Source organism: Harpia harpyja, chromosome 6, assembly GCF_026419915.1.
Source record: "Harpia harpyja isolate bHarHar1 chromosome 6, bHarHar1 primary haplotype, whole genome shotgun sequence".
NCBI lineage: Eukaryota > Metazoa > Chordata > Aves > Accipitriformes > Accipitridae > Harpia > Harpia harpyja.
In genome coordinates this window covers 932069-953348 of record NC_068945.1, presented here as the reverse complement: position 1 = coordinate 953348, position 21280 = coordinate 932069, and the positions used below count along the sequence as shown (strand labels likewise).

At 40.3% G+C, this 21280-nt stretch overlaps 1 protein-coding gene across 4 annotated transcripts in view; it reads left to right on the top strand.

Moving 5' to 3' along the window:
• The window catches only part of SCUBE1 (signal peptide, CUB domain and EGF like domain containing 1), a 217630-nt gene that overhangs the window by 116686 nt on the left and 79664 nt on the right, over positions 1-21280 (top strand). For 2 of the 4 annotated variants that reach the window (XM_052790179.1, XM_052790178.1), the window contains exon 7: positions 1465-1554. The exons of the other annotated variants lie outside the window; for them this stretch is intronic. In XM_052790179.1, coding sequence (XP_052646139.1) covers positions 1465-1554 — 90 coding nt within the window. The remainder of the gene's footprint in view (positions 1-1464; positions 1555-21280) is intronic. 4 annotated transcript variants of the gene reach the window in all.

Sequence of the window (21280 nt, the reverse complement as noted above, 5' to 3'; positions counted from 1 at the left end):
GTGCCTGTGCTGATTTTCTTCCCTCTTGAGTAGTTCTTTCTCTTAGAATACTTCTAAATTTTTTTATTTATTTTTTAAATTTTTATTCCTGCTTTCTGGTGATGGTTCCTGATTGCCTGTCTTGTCTGATAACTGACGTTCATTAATTATTTACAGAGAAAAAAAACCCAAAAAACCTCAAACAAAAGCCTCTATTGCAGCCTGATCCCATCTAGAACTTGTTAAAAACAAAACAAAACAACTTCTTGTTACCACTCAACCATGTAGTGTTGCCACAAACAAAACCTGCCAGCCTCCTCCTCCTCCTCACTTCAGTGATTCCAGTGTTTGCTGTCTTCAGTGGTGTATATATTCCAGGCATCACTGCAAGAATGCAAACTTCTGCAATGCCAGATAAATACTTGTTGACCCTTTGTCTAACATATTTTGTCTTCGTTTGCTTGACTTATCCTTTTATTTTATTTTTTTATGTTTGCTGCATGTGAAACTCCCCACTTGCATTTTGGTTTTTTTCCTAATAAGCATTTCCCTCTCCGTATAAATCCTTTCATTTACTCAGCTGCTGCTTCTCCATTGCTCTCCAGTATCAGAAATCTTTATTTTTATTTCACTTACTGATCATCTCTTCCCACACTTGTGACTGTTTCTGTGTATTCCTAATGAAGCATAACCAAACTAAAGTCCTCATTATGCTGTATGAAACTCTTACATGTAGGATATCAGAGACTACCTTGTAAAATGACCTTTGCTGACATCATCTCGCTTACTGCATGCTTATAAAATTACTAAACCCTGTTCTTGCAACATCTTTCCTAGCATTGAATGTTTAGCTAGTAGTGTTTCATAGACAAGCAGGCAACCAGCACTGCCCAAATTGATCTTTTTTTGTTTGGTTGGTTTGTTGTTTGTTTATTTTTGTTGTTGTTTTTGTTTAATTTGCATGCTGTTGTTTGATTTCTCCTCACGACATGTCAATGTGTACGAGACTATGGTGCATCCGTGCCCATCCATCACCGGACTCTTCTAGCTCGCTCTGTCTGTCTCGGTCTTCCGCCTGCCATCTTCAGATCCTGGTGCCACCATTAGCCTGAATCACTTTACAGTTTGTCTTTGTAGTTTGTTTAACTAGCATCCCTGAATTTTAATTTTTATCATTAACACCTCTCTGGGGCACTCATGTTAGCTGTCTTGTTCTCCAGTAGGAATCTAGCTTCCTGTATGTGGTTTAATTACTTCATGGTTGACCATTCTTCCTCCTCCCCCTCTTTCTTCCTCCTTTACCTAAACACCCTTTAATTTTATCCTGGGGTCTCAAAGGGAATTAACTCTCTAACGGGGATTTAGTGCTTTCATGCCTTGCTTCTTGGCTTTGGCTGTGCCATGCCAAGAAACTGTCTTAGGCAGCGGAAAATTGGGCTTGTGATTAACCAACTGCTCCATGTTTGTCCCTTACTTGTGTTTTAGAGAAGGATGAGGCTGCAATTGAGAGTTCTGAGTACAATGCCACGTCAGTAGCTGATGTGGACAAGCGGGTGAAACGGCGGCTACTTATGGGTAACACTTTTCTTCCACTTCCTTTGTTGTGCTCTCACTTTTGTCTGTATGTGTGTGGGGGGGAGGTTCTCTTTTGGTCTCATTTGGTCCCTTTGGTTTTGTTTTGGTTTGTTTTTTTTAACCTGACTTCATCTGTGTGGAAAGGTCACCAATTTTGTTAAGTTCTCATCTGTTGTACGACTTCATTTCTTGTTTTTAAACTTTTTTTTCCTAATGCTGCAGCTTTAATGTTCAATTTCTTCTGCATAGAAAGAAGCTTTTGCCATTAACCTTACTTACCTGATGCAGGCTATTTCCTACATGTGATTCGTGTGTGTTTGTGTGTATGTGTTGCTGTAGGATTCCTGAAAAATCTCATGTTGCAGACCTGCCTATTGACTATTAAGTGGATGATGATGATATAAAACAATGTTGTATCACATATGTGATGTTAAATGAACAACTGTATTTGCCTACTTAAAATTTGCAATACTTTTGATTGAAATGTAAACATTATGACTGGAAATTCATTTACTTCCATTATGCAGCTATGTTAGTAGCCACTGAAAGATCTTTCCCTAGTGACGAGTGAGTTTCCATATGTTCTTCTTTGAAGACTGAACCATGGCTTGTTTCTCTGTGTTGTTGGAGCCTGAGAGTGGAAGGGATGAGGAAGTGCATTGAACAATGAAGATAGTTCTGTAGCTTTTGCTCTCAGTTAACCCATTGCGCACCCTTGTGCTTGTCTTCTTCATGTTACATTTATGGCCATTAGTGAGAATGACCTTTCGGGAATAGAAAGGGTAGAGTGGCTGGACCTCTGCCAGAGTCTTTTCATGTGACAAAGAGCGCAGGGTAGCACAGACTGCTGAATGATGCCGGCAGTTTGGAGGTTTTCAGGTGGTTTATTACTCTGTGTTTTCCATTCTGATGCCCTACTCACCACTTATAATTCTTTCCACTAGGTTTTAAACATAGTGAGCATTGGTGAGATGTGCCCAATGAACCATTTATAAGACAGGGATTCTTCACCCATAGAAGAAATTCTGACAGGACAAGATTCTGTTCTCTTCCCTCCTGGTCGTTATTTCATTTCTTAAATCCATTGAGTCCATTGCAGACTCTGTCCAGCTAGCCCTTGGCAAGCTCAGCTCTGGCTGTAAGCATCCACACCTATCTGGAAGGACTGCCTCTAGGAGACCAGAAGCCTCACTTTGAATATTTAGTTGATTGCTGGGCTAATAGTTGGAGTGGGTGACAATATTTATAAAGTTTCCACATCACTTGTATCTTGTCACCCATGACAAACCAGCCGCTTAACCATAGGCCAGCATACAACCACTGTGTAGGAAATGGCACGGTGTTACAACTCTGAAATGGTATTAGATGATAATATTGAGGTAAAATATTTTCCCTCGTGTGAAAACCTGGGCATATGTTCCTTTATTTTGAGATTATCTATGATTGTTAATTTGTAATTAGTTTGCAGACCTATCAAGTGACCCATATCAATTTATTGTTTCATGATGCACTGTTTTAATTAATTAATTAAACATGGCTAACATGCTAATTAATAATTAATTAATTAATTAAACATGGCTAACAAAAGCCATGAGGCAGCTCATCTTGCTTTCTTAAGGTGCTATTAACACTTCTAGCTGTAATTTCAGTAAGACCCATAGTCTCACAGGAAGTCAGGAAAAAAATGTGCAAATGACCTCTAGACCACTGGAAAACCCAGTCCTCTGGGTCTAAATGGTGAGTTTGCCCAGCCACTAACAGTATGTACAATATGGTTTAGAGGGACTGGGCAACATAGTGCGTTGCGTTGCTGCCTCACCCTCTGATAAAATTACCCAACCTGAAAATAAGCTCACACTGCTTACAAGAGTCCAGGCAAACAGAATTACTAAGTTACGATTAGCAACAAGCTTCTTAGTTACACCAGGTCTGCAAGTTCCAAGCTGAACATAGACTCTAGAAATAGGTTTAGGGAGATAGTTAAAAATCCAGTTTGCAAAATACATTGTTTAACTCTTCAGTACCTCCTGTATTAGCAGCTATCAGCCAAGAGCTGAGAGTTTATGAACATGCTGTGTTTGAACAACTGATTCCTTAGAAAAACATTAACTAGAGCTGAAAAGAAATTTAATTAGTAAGTGAGATCTGAGTGGGTGGCTTATAACCTAGGGACTTTTCTACTTGTTTATTTCTACTGATGTCTGATGCTCAGAAAATCCACCATTTATTTTTTTAATGGAGTCTTACTACATCTCAAAAATGTAGTGACATTTCCATGAAATTCCATGTATCTTCAGATGCTTTCTAAACAGCTGTTTTAGAAAGTACTGGAAGGCTCCTCAGGAAACTTTGTCACCACCTTTTGTAAATGGACTGTGATTTTTGACCCTCCTGCAGGCAGTCTTGGGAGAGTAGGAAAAGTAGATGACTTCATGTAATTTTAGTAGTCTGATGAAAGATGCTTTCAATTGCAAACCCTGAGACAATAATTTCTAGTCCCCTGTCATTTGCTGCATGCTATTAAAATGACTATGATCTGTATAACCCTTAATATCAGCCAAGGCTAAGAATAAACTTACATGAGATTACTTTAGGAGAACAGGACTGCTGTCAGACATGACTGCCTATGCCACTCATTTTGCTACAGCAACACTGGCCACCTCTGTGGCTCAGAGTGACTCGTACAGGGGCCTGTGCTGTAGTCACGGTGTGGTCCTGTGACTTATGGCTAAATCTTCAACAGAGAAAAGCAGATAAATACACTTCCTTCCTTGCTGTTAGATGCATTTTTATCTAGATCTTGTGGGGCAGACAAGAAACTGGTCTTCTCTGATGATCTACAAGAAACCTTCCTTTAGAGCCATCTAATGATTCCTAGGAATTTTTATGCAACTTTTTTCATAATGTTCGGAAAGACCCCGAGAGCTTCCAGCTGTCCTTTATCTCCCCTGTTCAGACAAAACCACTTGGACTCAGATTAAAGAGCACTCTCATTAAAGAGATGGCACTGAATGACTTTTCTCTGATCGGTGAATGTTGCACTGCATTGCTGTTCATACAGATCAGTTACATTTTCTTCACTTCCCCCTGGGCCATTGCCATTGTAGAGTGGAAAGGAGTGCAGCCTTAATTGTACTCCAGGTGGGCTCTGGTGAGGTTCTGCCATCTGCCAGAGTTCTGTGGTGGGTGCTATAAACTGGATGTCGAGCCATGTACGTTCTGTAGATTAGGAAGGACAGCGCACACATCAAAGCATTTAAAACCAGAGCATTACCATTATCTGCAAGGTATGTTTACATCCACCTTGTTGCAGAACACCTTGCACTTACTATAAATCTAGGGCACAACCAGTGTTTTCAGGTCTTCTTAAACATCTGGTATAGTTTATCTTGCAGTTAGTTGAGCACTGCCTTCAGCTCTTAAAATTATGTTCAAATCTCTGTTTTGTATAGTACAACACAATTTTTTTCTGGAAATATTTTCAGTGTATTTCTTAGGAGCAGTCACAGAGACCTCCCCAGTTTCCTTTACCTTCTTTTCCTTGAGAACCTATTTGCCAGGACTGTTTTTCCCATCATAGCATGAGACTGCCCTACCTGATTAGAGGAGTGTGCTAATGCATTTCACATATCATTCAGTCTAAATCCAGCATCAGTTTGAAACACAGTATATCATGCCCTGCCTACCTGGATGAAAACCATTCTAGTGTGGGCACACAACTTTAGAAGTACCAAATTTCTACTCAATCCTACTAATACACATATCTTCAAAATGTTTTGTCCAGTGTCACATCTTCAGCAATGGAAGTTGCTTTTATTCATGTACCCAGTTTCCAAATCTCTTTTTGCTATTGCAGCCCTGGATAGAATTCATAAGTTCAGTGGCCCTGCAGTCTACAACTGTAAAGATGAGTCATCCAGCAGTCTAGCACTTTATCATTATATATATTGTAAATTATCAAGTCTCACTGGCTTAGCATTACTCTCCTCTTGGGCACTGTCTTTTGCTTGAAAAGGCTACAGGGGTTTTATAGAGCAATTGTCTGTTGATATCCTGAAGCTTTCTTTTACATAGAACTTGATACTGTGGACACAAAAAAGATTTTATAGCGTCAGTTATGCCATTGGGCTGCCTCATTACAAATAAGTCAACTGCTTACAAAGATGTGACAGGCAGCTGAAAACATCTTCTTTGAGGAACCAGAACTGCAGAACTGTCTGGTCTTAAAACTCAAGAAGTCCTCATCTCCTAATTAAAGGTAATGCTTTGCTCTTTGGCTACTCTTTACATCAACTCTTAGAACCAAGAAATTTTATGATATATTTTTCATATTGTCTTTAAAAATGCAGTCACTTGGTACATTGTCATCATCACAGGCCTTACTAGACTGCATGAATTCTTAAGATGCTTTAGTGACACAACCATGATGTTCTGTCCGGGGCTTTTCTTAGATCTTACCCTCTGATCAGCACTTTTTGAAGAGGTGGACCTGACCCATTCTCACTGTCGTGGTTTAACCCCAGCCAGCAACTAAACACCACGCAGCCACTCACTCACTTCCCCCCCACCCAGTGGGATGGGGGAGAAAATCAGGAAAAGAAGCAAAACCCGTGGGTTGAGATAAGAACGGTTTAATAGAACAGAAAAGAAGAAACTAATAATGATAATGATAACACTAATAAAATGACAACAGCAATAATAAAAGGATTGGAATGTACAAATGATGCACAGTGCAATTGCTCACCACCCGCTGACCGACACCCAGCTAGTCCCCGAGCAGCGATCCCCCGCCCCCACTCCCCAGTTCCTATACTGGATGGGACGTCCCATGGTATGGAATACCCCGTTGGCCAGTTTGGGTCAGGTGCCCTGGCTGTGTCCTGTGCCAACTTCTTGTGCCCCTCCAGCTTTCTCGCTGGCTGGGCATGAGAAGCTGAAAAATCCTTGACTTTAGTCTAAACACTACTGAGCAACAACTGAAACCATCAGTGTTATCAACATTCTTCGCATACTGAACTCAAAACATAGCACTGTACCAGCTACTAGGAAGACAGTTAACTCTATCCCAGCTGAAACCAGGACACTCACCCTCTTTCATTTCCCTCCCTGTACTCTTTAGCAGTCAATGTATCAGGTTCATTTGGGCTTGAACCCAAATGACTTCAGAACAACTGCAAAGGCTAGGTTTCTCTCCCTCACCTTCAATCTACCTTTTCCATTCTTTCCAGAGATCACTGTTGTAAGAACTCACTTTGGCAATAAATTGTTCTTCTTCTGGCCCTAGAAGATGTAAGGTTGGTTCCTTCTTGTCTCAAGAAGAGAGTTTTACAAAGTTCTTTTCAGTAGAGCAACGCAATAGAACATTGAGCCCATCTTGAAGTTAAGGAAGCGCAGTCATTTCCCTTGCATGTTTAAGGCCAGGATAATGGTGCAAATGGCAGTAATACCATCGCTACAAGTGTCTTCAGAAACCCAAACTCTACACTGAAATTCACTCCTTCACAAGACATGTTCAACTCATGTGTCAGGACAGCTTAAGGTTTTGCCATTGCACACTGACTTCTTAGGTCATCAAAAAGGCTGTTTGCAGCCCACCTCAGATACAGGAATGTAATTCTCTTCCCTTCCCTTGAAGGTGGCTCCCAAGATCCCTACAAATTATTTTACCCTCAATTGAAGTGCTTGTATAAACTGTAAAGTGCATTGGAACTGTCCTGGACTTTGCTGGTGCTAAAGGTTACCTCTGTCTAGATTGTTTCTGTACTGTAGGAAGCACTTCAAGTCATTTGGAGAATCACACCAACAAGGACCAGCTTTGCCAGGCTGGGACATGTTATATGTGTACCTGTATTACATGCCATCCCTGATTTCTTAAGAGTGGCTTACAGGCAGGGCTTTGGTCTATCTATATTCATGGCACATAATGAGCAATTAAGGTAGTATTTTCACTAGTTCTGTATTTTCCCTTGTTGTGGCAAGAATGGTTTGATTTCTGCAGATGGCTCCTTTTCCATTTTTAGTAGCCTTCCAGCCATTTATAATGAGCACCCAGCTACCTGCCTGGAGAGCCGAGTGTGCAGTCCACTAAGACCATTTCCTCTCCGCAGCAATCACGAGAGATGTGAGCTGTGGAAATTTCAATTTGGGCATTTCTGCCATGGATTACCTTATGACAGAGAACATTACTGGATGTTACATGGGACAGAATAATCTTTTTTTTTGCCTTAATGTGGGCTTGCTTTGGAAAGTGTACTTCCACTATCAGTCCAACTCCAAGGATCTCAAACATTGTGGCAGATAGCCAGAGCCATTTCAGACTAGTAGATCACAAGTGCAGGTCCTGCTTTGGCCACTGTCATGATGTGCCACCACTCCTTTCTCTGTGTGCTCGTCAGCTCCTTCATTCAGTCTTGTGCCTCCTGAAGGTACCTAGAAACATCAGCCAGGGTAACTGTTTATCCTGTCCTGGCCAAAGCTGTTGTGATTTCAGGGGATTTTTAGCCTAGTACCTACAATGGATTTTAATGAGCTGCTCACATCATACTAAAAAACGAACACAATTTGAGCTTATGGTCATGACTTACTGCATTTGCAGCAAAGGCAAACATTTTAGCATCTTTTACATCAACTAGTCAGAGAGATTTACAGCTTTAGAGCTGATCCTTCTTACATAAGGTTTACCCATTTGAACCTGAAGTGGTACCTGACTTTACATATCTTGAGACATCAGCCATATGGTATTTTTTCCTAAACCACAATTATCTAAGGATTAGTCTACCCTATCCACCCTGGACATCAAGCATGCTTTGACTTTTATTTGTCTGGGAGCAGATCTTTTAGGAGCACCCCTCACCCGATTGCCTCAGTGGCAGGAAGGTACCTAGTTATACCTATTTCCATCCCAGATTACTGCTGCAGGTAACAGATTGTGTCAGGCCTGATTGTTAATGAGCAGAGGTAGAACCATCAGATGTGAGCTGAACATACTCCCCAGGCGTTCAAGGGGGAAAGCCCACCTGAAGCACCATCCTTGCTTCTGCAGTTGCCCCTCACAGAGGCTTCCAGGCATTATGCAGCTCTTAGCAGAGCAGTTCTCTACATTCCCTGTTTCTGATGAATCAAGATCCTCCTTCAGGTAGGTTGCATAAAATACGGACTACAGAGGGCACACACCCAACGTGTGAACTTCATATTGATAATCATTGGAGGAGAAAGCAAGCTCACTTACTTGAGATGCGTTGTCCATATGCACATTCATATGGTCAGCCACCCTTCTCCCCTTTTTTCTCCTAGTCCACCTGGAAATTCTTGGGATTCCAGAGCTGAGAACCGATGGTACGGGACTGTGTGGTCTTAAGGCTAAAAAATCTCAGGTCTTAACTTGCAGGGATCTATGCCCTGTATGAACATGCATGTGAATAACATAAAAACCTTTTAACTTCTCTAGTATGCAGTCTTCTTTTTGCTTCTTCCTCTCCCTATGACACATTGCAAATTTGAGGGTTATAGTCTTCTCTATGGAAGACCGTAAGCTTGGTAGAGCAGCAGGGGTTGTTATAGCTTATGGTTTTTGGAATCATAGAGTAACTGCTCTTGTGGACTTTCTAGTCCATTGTGCCTACCTGACCCAAGCTGTTGCCTCCAGTCTGGTGTTTTGTTTGTTACGAATTTCAGGACTTAAACTCTTTGAATCACTGTTTTCTTTTCAGCAGAGACATACAGCTCTTTCTTGACTACAGGAAAATAGAATTGACAAAGTTAACTAGAATTACCAGAGTCTCATAATTAAAGTGATTTTCTCCTGCCATGTGTAAAATGACATTGTATCAATATGGAAACCTTCCTCGGTCATTCTTTCAGTCATCCAAAGATCTCTCGTCTGGTCGTTCACTGTGAATAACTTCTCCAAAGTCAAACCTCTGTCTTGGATTACTGTATAACACGCAATGATTGTGTAGTTCATCTGGAAATCCACCATTTTCTGGATTTCAGGGCTCTGTGATGGAGCCATATTTAGCTCCTTTGCAGCTCAGGAAGGAGCTGTAGTAATGTAGAACTTACTGAAGCCATGCATTCTTTACCTAAAAAATCCTTTAATCTAATGAGAGTTTTCTGGCAAAAGCCTTTTCTTTTTTATCAAAAGTAAGTTTTGTGGGAAGACTCTGGTTTTCACAGTGCTTTTGCGTGGAATGATCTTCAGAAATAGGGAGACAGAATGTACACAGTAGTCTGGTTAGAACATTCATTTGAAATGTGAGGAAATGATACTGAAGACCCCTGCATGGTGATTTGCCACCCATGTTCAAGGGAAATGTTGGGCTGTAAAGTCAGACTAACTCATTATTGCCTCATGAAGGTGCTCTACCCTTGGGGCCAGTACTGATAACTGATAGCCTGATAAGGGCTTGGGATTCTTTGGTTTCAATAAACATAAAAGAATAGAAAACAGGACCTGGTGTTTTAACATGGCATGTAATGCCCTAACTACCAAACCATTGGAATAAAGAGTGTTATGAGCTCTGATTTTCCATTACAAAATTTCCAAAAGTCTAAGGTTGTTTTGTTCCACTGTGAATTAAAAAAGGATTCTGCAGACTTCATTTTTGGTTCTCTTTCATAATGGAATGAGAGTTTCCAGGTGATCCTACTCCCAATTTTCTGTCTCAAAGAGCAGAGAGATGGACAAGCTAGTGTTTGTTTTCAAGTGTTCTTCCAAAGCAATTAACTTCTATTGTAGTTACAGCCTACCAAGGGTCACTTTAAGCCAAGAGCACCTTTTCAGTATGTACTTCAGTTCCTAGCTTTGTTGTACTCTTTCTAGGACTCTTTCAAATTACTTAAAATATGTCTTTGTTTCTCTGAATGGCTCACTGTCAGAAAGCCAAGTGTGCTGCTCTGTATGCATCACAATCTTTTTGTGCTTTAATCAATAAAGCATTTAAAACATATTATTAACAGGCATATTGCCAGGAGGATCTCTAACTCAGTTACTAACTGTGAAACCAAGACCTCACTTTAACTCTTTCTGTCAGTTCTACTTTGCTGTATGAAATCATAGAAAACAGGGGGAAGGAATCCCTGAGGTCATTCATGCATTCTCTCTCTCCCAAGGGCAGATCCTTTCATCTTGAGTTATCGTCACTTTTATTCATTGGGTTTGTGAATGGTGTGCTATTTCCTGTAAAAATCCCTTTTCTTCATTTCTTTGCTGATGATAAAGACTCTGACCTTATCCAGAATTCCTACCAATACCTTCCATTGTTTTGCTTTTCCATTTTAAATGAAGGGATTTGTCCAAGGTCAGGAGATAATGCTCCTTCTCAATGTTCAGAGTATTTCAGTTTTTCTTAAATGCAGCTTTTCTATTTAGAAAAAGCACCACAAACACAACCAATAGTGCTATTTTAAAGGGACTGGATTGGACTCATCCAGTGCTTATAAAACATCTGATCCAATCTGTCAAGTGACGTTCCCTAAATATGTAGTGTTCGCTGAAGAGGAATCAAACTTTTCTGAAATGAGAGCTGTGGGATTCATGATTCAGTGCAAGATTCACCTAGTCGTTTCTTCACACATTCTGTATGTGGCAGTGCAGAATTGTCATCCTATTTTCATGCAAATAAAATTCTACCAGTCATGAAATTGCAAGGAAATGAGGAGACAGGCATAACGGAGTGAAGAATTCCACATCCTGGAAGTTACCCTTTCTGTCTCACCTTTTTCATTCCCTGAATATGAAGCTCTTTCAGTTTCTCCTTCATCTGTTCACAGCTATTTGTTTCTTTCATTATATTCTTCTGAATGCTCTTTCTCTATTCTTTCAGCATCACAGAGCATAATTTGCATGAGAATAACATCGTTCTCACTTAACTGAAAATTCAAATATCTTAGTTGTGTGTTTAGTTTCTACTTGTGCTTGTTGTCCTTTGGGTCCCTCCTTGTACCCTCATCTCATGCCATATAGCGCATGTACTGCCACTTGGAGTAAGATTCTTTTTATGGATGGCAGCAGCAGTCCTACCATGTGTTCTCTGTCTCATTGCTTTCTTACACATATTGCATATTCTCTCTTACTTAAAGGCAAGCTCATCTGTATAATCAACAGAATATTTAAAAAAAGAAATTGCCTTTCCCTAGTTAAGTTTTAATCTCTTCCAAGTTTCAGGCTTTCAGAATTTGTGTATTTTTGCTTGGAATTTGAATGGGATTTTGAGTGGGTTTTTTATCCAATTAGATAGTCTTTGTTGTTAGACATGGTCGTGCAGTTCACCTGCATACAGCAGTGATGCCACTAGTGGTTAAAATTATTTCTGTAAGATTCTCCTATAGAACATAAATGTTAAGAGGAGGAGTGTACTATGCAAAAACCCAGTATACCTGGAATTCAGAAAGAGCTGTATTTGGTGGGGATTGTGGTGTGATATCAACGTGAAGAAAACAGATGAGATGTCAGCACAGGCTACCTTTGAGCCAGACTGAGCAAGAGTGGTTTTGGGTGTGAGAGGAGATGACATACAAGTTATGGGCTAATTTGATTCCAGATACTTTTTGTATTAAAATGAATGAGTTCAACGTTCTTTAAGGTGAGGGAGCCAGTACCACTGAGCTGAGCAGGATCTGGCCCTCCCATAGAACTGCTCTAATACCTTAGCATCATCACTGTTTTGTAACTGTAACTTAATAGTAGCTGGCACAAGGGTCCTAGTGTTGGTCCTTATGAGGGCTCCAAAATGCCACAGTGATGCAAAGAGTCATTACAGATGATGGCAATTAATGGTTTAAGATTAGGTCTTCTCAAAATAAAAACAATCATGAGTATGTATTTTTTTCCCTCTTAAAAGAATCACGCAATTCCTGGCAGTTTCCTTTGAAATCTTACTTAAAAAAATAAATCCAGTTTGAATTTAAAATAGGAGTCACTGATATCCTGTGTGCACTACCTCGGACTGGTTCTGCAATTTCATTTCTGCTGACATGTACTGTAAAATCTGTTGTGAATCGGTGCAGGACATAAAGCAAATGAGGAGAGAATGGCAGGTCTTGTGATAGCTACCAAGGTGACGAACATTAACAGGGCATTTTTCAGCTTTTCAGTGTTCATACTTACAGATTGCCAGATATTTGGGTTTTTTTCACAGATATCCTTAATCTTTCCTCACTTGTTCAAATATATAAGTTTTCCTGTCTTGTATATGTAGCCTGGAAAGTCAGTTTGTGTTTCACTGAATTAAATACAGACAAATCAACTCATTTTTATGTGTTTAGGGTAGGTAAATAGGTTATCTCTTGGTTCAGACACAGTAGCAGTTTACAACAGCTTTAGTTACAGCACATCTGCTGAGGAACAGAGATTGCTATTAGTTTAACCCTTTTTGCCACTCTGGTTGCCAGGCAATATTACTTCACATTAGGAAAAAATGGTCTAAGGTAATCCATGTACCTCATAGTCGCACTGGCTGAGACAGTGACTGCTGTAAAGCTGCCATTCTGCTTGCAATCTTTAGCTTTCACTTACATCAAGATTGACTTGTTCATGTGTCTGAGCCCTGAATTCAAGACAGTTACTCTAAGCATAAGATACTGTGTTCAGATCTTTTGCAAAATTCAGATCTAGTGTAGAAGTAGATACGATGACACTCTGAGTATTATTACTCATTACTTTGCTTGGGCTATGACCTACTTGATAGGACCTGACAGCTACTCTAAATTCACAGCTCCAGACTGCTCCATCATGAATTGCTTTTTGGCTGGCATAAAAGTTGGCTCAAAATAAGGTTCTCTAATGTGGTACAGATTTTGGGAGCAAAGCCCAATCGCCCTATTTCTGCTGACCCCAGTGAGCTTTAGGCTACTTCAGATGAATTCCAAATGAAAGGCATTTGAATTGTTAGTTTGCTTTAACTTGCCCTGTGGTCAGTGTTATCATTTGGCCAATCGTAGGAACTATGTAGGGAAAACAAGCTTTTTTTGCCTTTCATGTCTTCCTTTCAGCTGTACTTACTGCTTACCTTATCAATGTAAATGGTTTACAGAAATTTGGCAAACTTAGAGAACATTCTTTGTTTTGGGGGACAGCAATCTCTTCGTCTCCCTTTTGTCCTAAAGTCAGACATTGCCCAGATTTGTGTCTTTGGACAGCATTAAACACCTCAATGGCCTTTTAAATTTGAGAATCAGCACAAACCTGCCTCTCCATGTTTCCAACAGCAATTACCTTTAAACAAGTTACTAATTACTAATCAGTGTTAATTAGTGAGAAAAGGGGGCACACACTGCACATTTTGCAGTGTATGGATTTCCCTATCTTTGGAGTTTGATGTCATAAACCTGCAGGTGTGACAAAACCTAATCTTTTATTGCTTACCTGTTGCTGCAAAAAAATCCTTTTCCTCTGCACAAGGCCTTAAGACAGGAGGTCAGTCTAACCTTCCTCTCTGATTCAAAGGAGATGGCAATCATTAGCTATAGAGAATTTTTTCATTTCATTTCTTCCAAGAACAACTTTTTCTGTGAGAGAAGGTGCTGTTAGCGCTCCCTTTCATGCTTTTCCTAAGAGATGGATGATCAAGACAGCAGCTGCTGCAAGACTTCCTTGAATGTAAGTGATGACTTAAGTGGCTTCCCTCTCCATTTTCACTTGAGGCTATATATGATTTCTTTTGTTTTCACTACAGCTGGCCACTTTTGGTCTTCTGTTAAGCCTTCTTTTCATGTTTATACAAACATTATTGAAAACAGCTTTTTCATTTACAGTTGTTCTCCACTCTTTCCAGTCATTGTGTTATGATCAAGAGTTGGAAAACAAATAGGGCTTTCTGAATCCTGTTGACTGCAGACTGCCATGCTGGGTAACAGAAAAGATCAGAGAATCACTTCTCCATATCTCCAAAGAAAACACCCTGATACTAGATGGCTTGCTTTTGCTTTCATGCCTTGTGGCTTAAAGGCTCTTTGTGGTAGAACTGTGTATTGATCAGACAAAGGGAAGTGACATGGATCACTAGTGCAATATTTCTATACTTTTTATATGTTCTGGGCATAACATGAAATTAAAATCATCCTCCTTCATGCAGAGGTCCACATAGTACTCCTCTGTCTTGTGTCTTGCTCAGGATACAGCAGCACAGGTCAACACAGTAGAAATACACTACATTGACTGGTATCTCAGTGGCCTGCACAATGGCACAGTGACTGTAAAATTGCATTTGTGCTTTTACACAGTAATAGTACGAGCCTAAGTTATATTCAGCATCTTCTCCTGAGGGCCCTTTGTGACTGCCACCTGGCTCAGCCTTCTTGCGTGATGTGCAGGATTACACCTTTACAGTGCCTCTTTCTGAAATTAATTTCCTGCCTACCACCTGAAGAAGCTTATTTTGGTTTAGATCTTCTTAAAAAACATGAATGATCACTTTGTTACTTGCCCGTTTTATTCCTTATACCCATGTACAGCATCTTTAGGTTTTTTTAATCTTTTTGTGTTTTCAGAGAATAATTTGAAAATTAAGCAAATTTTTATCACACTGAACATTATATCAAATGTTTTAGCAGGTTGACTGAGACTGGGAAAGCAGAGTTTTGCATATAGGTGCAGGTATATGCACACATTCCAGTTTATGGGGTTAATTTTTTAAGTAGAACATAAATAGAGCCAATCCAAAATGACTGACCTTGGTTAACACAAAACAGAGACACCAACCTCTCTGTTAAATAATGCTTTTTCGTATTAATTCTGTTGCATATTATGCTAATCTAAAGGAATTTAAGAGTGGATAGAAAAGATTAAATTCTCTTACCCCTGTAAAAAGTTACATTTACAGAGGAAAAAATATTATCAGGGGAAAAGGAAATTAAAGAGTGGGGAGTGTCAAGTCTTGCTTTTAATTTCAGTACTATTGGTAGTAATTTCTGTACTGTTGGTAGCAAAAAAACAATGCTATTTTACATTTATAGAGCATGTGTGCTAATGAATTTCAAAAGATCTTACGAGTATAGGAAATACTGCATGTATTTTAAATGAGGAGACCAGTATGTCACAAAATTTCTTGTGAGAAAGAATTCCAGTGCAAGTAATTTGCCAAGGATGAAATAGCAGCTTATGGGAAGCTAGGGAAGAAATTTAGGTCTCTACTTCCATGCTTCAACTTTCCAAACATGAGCATTTCCTATTGGAAATATCATAGAATCATGGAATGTCTCAAGTTGGAAAGGACCCATAAAGATCATCGAGTCCAGCTCCCTGCTCCTCGCAGGACTACCTAGCACTAATCCATGTGACTAAGAGCATCGCCCAGGCGCATCTTGAACTCTGACAGGCTTGGTGCCGTGACCGCTTCCCTGGGGAGCCTGTTCCAGTGGCTGACCACTCTCTCAGCGAAGAACCTTTTCCTAAAGTCCAATCTGAACTTCCCCTAACACAGTCTCGTTCCATTTCCTCGTGTCCCATCACTGCTCACCAGAGAGAGGAGATCAGCACCTCCCCCTCCGCTGCCCCCCTTGAGGAAGGTGTGGACTGTGAGGAGGTCCCCCCTCAGCCTTCTCTTCTCCAAGCTGAACAAGCAAAGTGACCTCAGCCACTCCTCATAAGTCTTGCCCTCGAGACCTTTCACCATCTTGGTTGCTCTCCTCTGAACACATTCTAATAGTTTGATGTCCTTCTTATATTGAGGCACCCAAAACTGCACACAGTACTCAAGATGGGGCTGCACCAGTGCAATGTAGAGTGGGACAATCACCTCCCTCGACCGACTAGCTATGATGTGCTTGATGCACCCCAGGACACTATTGGCCCTTTTGGCTGCCAGCGCACACTGTTGACTCATATTCAACTTGCCATCAACCCAAACCCCCAGATCTCTTTCCACGGGGCTGCTTTCCATCCTCTTGCTCCCCAGTTTGTATGCATAAGCAGGGTGATCCCATCCCAGGTGCAGAATCCGGCATGTGCTCTTGTTAGATTTCATACAGTTGGTGATTGCCCAGCTCTCTAGTCTATTCAGACTTCTCTGTAAGGCCTCTCTACCCATGCAGGAGTCCACAGCTCCTCCTAATTTAGTATCATTGGCGATACTAAATGTGTCAGATTCCAAAGAGATCTTGAGCTTGAATAGGATACTGAGTAGACATGAACTGTGCCCTTGAATTTGACACGCCGTGTTCATGGTACTTCCCTTCTCCCTCTTCCCCCCCAGTATTCTTTATCAGAAATAAAAGTGAAACTCAAATTCTTCAGTCTCTGTAAGATATGTGAATCAGTTTCATTGAATCACAGACTCATGTAAGTTGGAAGGGACCTCTGGAGGTCATCTAATCCAACCTCCTGCTCAAAGAAAGGGCAACTATACCACGTCACTCAGGGCCATGTCCAGTTGAGTTTTGAGTATCTCCAAGGATGTAGATTTCACAGCCTCCCTGGGAACCCCTTCCTGTGTTTGACCACTCTCGTGGTGAAAATTTTTTACCTTGTATCAAGCTGGAATTTCCCATATTCTAGCTTCTGTTTGTTGCCTCTTGTCCTTCCACAGTGCACCTCCAAGAAAAGTCTTGTTCCATCTTCTTCATACTGTGCCATTAGTTAGCTGTAGACAGAAATAAGAATCTCCTCTGAGCATTCTCTTGTTAAGGCTGAACAGCTCTCAGCTTCTCAGCGTCATCATGAGCTCCAGCCCCCTAAACATGATCTTGGTAGACCTCAACTGAATTCGCTCTAGTATGTCCATGTCTTTCTTGCACTGGAGTGCCAGAACTGGACACAGCACTCCAGATGTTGTTACTCCAAGCACCAAATAGAGGGGTAGGGTCACTTCTCTTGATCTTCTGCTGGTACTTTTACCAATATAAGCCAGGATGTTGTTGGCCTTCTTTGCCTTACGGAAACACTGGTGACTTCCATTCAACTTGTCCACCAGGGATCCCAGGTTTTACTCCAAAACTGCTTTCTAGCCAGTCAGTTCTAAACCTGTTCTGTTGTATGGGATTATTCCATCCCATACGCAGGACTTGGATTTGCCTTCATTGAAGCTCATGATGTTCCCTTCAGGCCATTTTTTCCAACCTGTTTAGGCGCCTCTGAATAGCAGCCCTGCTCTCCGGTGTATTGACTACTCCCCCAATTTGGTATCATCCACAAATTTGCGGAAAGTGCCACCTGTCCCATAGTCCAGGTTGTTAGTAGAGACATTAGGCAGTATTGGCCCTAGTATCACTAGCTGAGGCTGAGGGATAGCTCTAGTGACAGACCGCCAGTTGGACTCTCTACTACTCATTCAATCCTTTTGAGGCCAGCTGTCCAGCCAATTTTCCACTCCCCGTATTATCCACTTATCCAGTCTATCTCTTACCACTGTGGCCATAAGGATACTGTGGAAGACCATGTCAAAGCACTTACTAAACTTAAGGTGAAAAACATCCACAGCTCTCCCCTTATCCACAGTGTAAGTCACGTCATTGTAGAAGGCAGTTGGGTTAACCAGGCACAATTTGCCCTCAGTAAGTCGATGCTGGCCATTCCCAATCATCTTCCTGTCTTTCATGTGCTTGCCAATGGCTTCCATGATGATTTGCTCCATAAACTTGCAGAGGTCTGATGTGAGGCTGGCTGGCCAGTAGTTCCCCAGATTCCCCCTCCTGCCTTTCTTGATGTTTACCTCGTCCAGTCATCAGGAACCCTACCCTGTTCTCGTGACTTACCAAAGATTATAGAGAGTGACTTCACTAAGACATATATTACTGTATGATCTTCAGATGTATCCTTTCTAGTCCCATATACCCGTATAAGTTTTTTCTGCTTTGCAGCATATCTCAGTTCCTAAAACATGGGTTTGGATCTTAGTTGAAATTGACCCAGGCTGCCGAAGTGAATAATAAAGATTCCAAGATTTGCCTGGTTTTGAGCAATATCCTTAAAATCACATCATGTTCTTTTGATCGTAGAGATAAAATGTAGTCACAAAAATTGGAGGCAGATTTTGGAGACACCTGTCTTTGAGGCAGTTTTTCAGTGGCTTTATGAAATAATTGGCCAGTTGCAAAAACCAGATTTGAATAGAAGCTTACATTTTGAATGGTTATGTTTACTTGTTTCATAAAAGAGGCTGAAATTTAGGTTTTCTGAAATATTCCCAAACCATGACCCGTGTTGAGAGTTTCAGGCATTTAATAGTATTCAAAGCCAAATAATTCCTGTCTGGTGTCAGTCTTCTTTTTAAGAAAGTGACCAGGCTCTATTGCCACCTGGTAGAGATTCCGCTTTAGTTCAAAAACTTCAGAACTAGAACCTGGAGAACTGATCTTTCACTGCTAAACCCCTGCAGACACTGATGTGCCATAATGAAAGACTGAATACCCCTGTAACTTCACCTGGTAACTTAGTCAACATTCCTGATCCAGTGCTGAAGAACCAACAGCTCAAGCTTGCACTTTTTAATGGGATATTTTAATATCCAGAAGCAGTGCATATTCCATGGTGCAATGCACTATTGTTAAAACAATAAGTATCCTAATTGAGTAAACCATAGGTATAGCATGTTGGTAATCATTTTGATCACTTCTTGTCTATAGATCCAGGGACCAGATACCTGAGAGATTGCTCCAGAATTAGGAGTTTACAGTGGAAAAACACAATGTAAGCTGTCCCAGACTGCCTTATGTAAACAGATGTCCTTTTCTTTAGATCCCTGTTTCTGTCTGAGTTTTCTGGTGGGAATTCAATAAGGATGTAAGTGGGGCTGCAAACATCACTTTAAATTCACAGTAAAATCTAGTAGTTTCACATGATGAGCTTTATCATAATTCAGAAGGAATCTAAATGTCAGTTACATGACACTGCTTTATTTGTGTCTTTCAGTTCTTTTTCTCCTCCCTCATCACAACAAAAAACATCAGAAATGTGCCAAAAAGTCTGAAACAACAACAAAAAGAGTAATAAATATGCTGAGGTTGCCTTTCACAGAGAAAAAAAACAGTGGAAAATGGTCTGTAGGATCAATATCACCATGAAAATCTGATCCAGATTTTGAACATCCTTTCTCTCCATTCCATATAAATATAGCTTCTCCAGTGTGATAGCTTGGAAATAAGTAATTCACTTCTGCTTTTTATTTGAGACCTAAAACTTGTATTTGCATTTCAAATATATACTAAAGTTTGATAGTGGTGAGGTGAAGAATGAGTTGAAGTCATTTCTAACAGGAATACGGCTGGTGATGTGCTTCAGTTTATGTTGTATATAGGCCTCAGCTATTCTATTTCATGTAGCTGTAATACCTTTTTCCCACATTCTGCTATTCACGTTCGCTTTCTTTTACCAATGTTTTCTCATGACTTTGAGTTTAAGGAATTTCATCAATACATCTCTCCGATTATCCAAAATGTTAGAGGTACTGTCAGATGTCTTCTTGCTCACTTGGATCTTCATTCTGTTAGAGTTCATCATGTATTAAAGTCAGAATCACCAGGAAAGTCGAAGGGTATTTATCCTTTTTGGTTTGTTTTACTAAATCTCTGTGAAAATAAGAAAAGCTGGCTTGATTCCCTCTATTTATGCATAGAAATAACTCTTGTTCACTGAATGACCCTTACCCTATAGATCCAGTCATCCATGCCATGGGAAAAAAAAATTGTTGTGTCTATTCATTTTCACTGGATGTCATCCAGAAAGCAGAAATATTACTGCTTATGTTCATCTCATGTTGATGAACTGCAATAAAGGACTCTTCATATGCCAAAGTTAATCTGCTAACATAAGATTTACTGCTCTTTGCAGTGCCATGCCAAATGTACATCTTCAGCACTTTTTCCTGTTTTTTAACCTTAACTCTGTACTCCTGGCAAATCACCCTACCATTAAACTGTGCCCAAGTAAAAAAGTTTTAAATTACCTGAAACTTTCTCCCTTCTCTGAAACATAAAATCATTTGATATGTTGGCCTATGAAGACACACACACACATTCACATACAAATGGAAATGCCAGCATTGTCATTTACAGAAGAATTCTTCAAGCAGCAGTTGCAGCCTTTAAGTGTATAAAATAGTCCTTCCTAGGGGAGTAAATGAAAATCAGAACTATATTACTTCAGCAGTTAGGTTCAGATCCTGCAAGTCATACCTAAGGTGAGCAAGAACTTTACCTGAAAACTTTAAGGAGTTGCAGACTCAGCTCCATTTTCAGAAAGCTGTTCCAGAAAACATGTCAGTCCATTAGTTAGCTGTGCTTGCTGGCAGTTATGTGCAAATCCATTTGTATACTGATTACTTTTTCTATATGATGTTATCACATAGCACACATGGCATAAAAAAATTAAAATCTATCTAGTAGAGCATGTGTGAATGTATATAGACAGCAGAGTTCTGTCCCATGCTGTTAATGCATGTGTGCCCCAACCCCTTGCTTTCAGTTTGTTCGTAAGTGCCAGCAACTTATTCCACAACTGATGTAGAGGTCTGTGCCAGTGCAAAAGAAAAAAAAAAACAAACCAGTTACACTTTTTTTCTCTTACTTTGAAGCAGTGAATTGCGTCCAAAGGGCCAGTCTAAGTTTACCTTGAGGGCATTAGCAGAGGCTACTTTAAAATAAAAATCTTTTAGTACTAGTCAATTGAAAGATAAAGCCTTTTCTGTTCTGTGTAAATAATTTTTGATCACTGTACTGTTCTAAGGCAATTCCCTATTAGCATATCCTATAGCTTATTGTCAGACCCTGTCCGCAGGGTACAATTGTGACACAG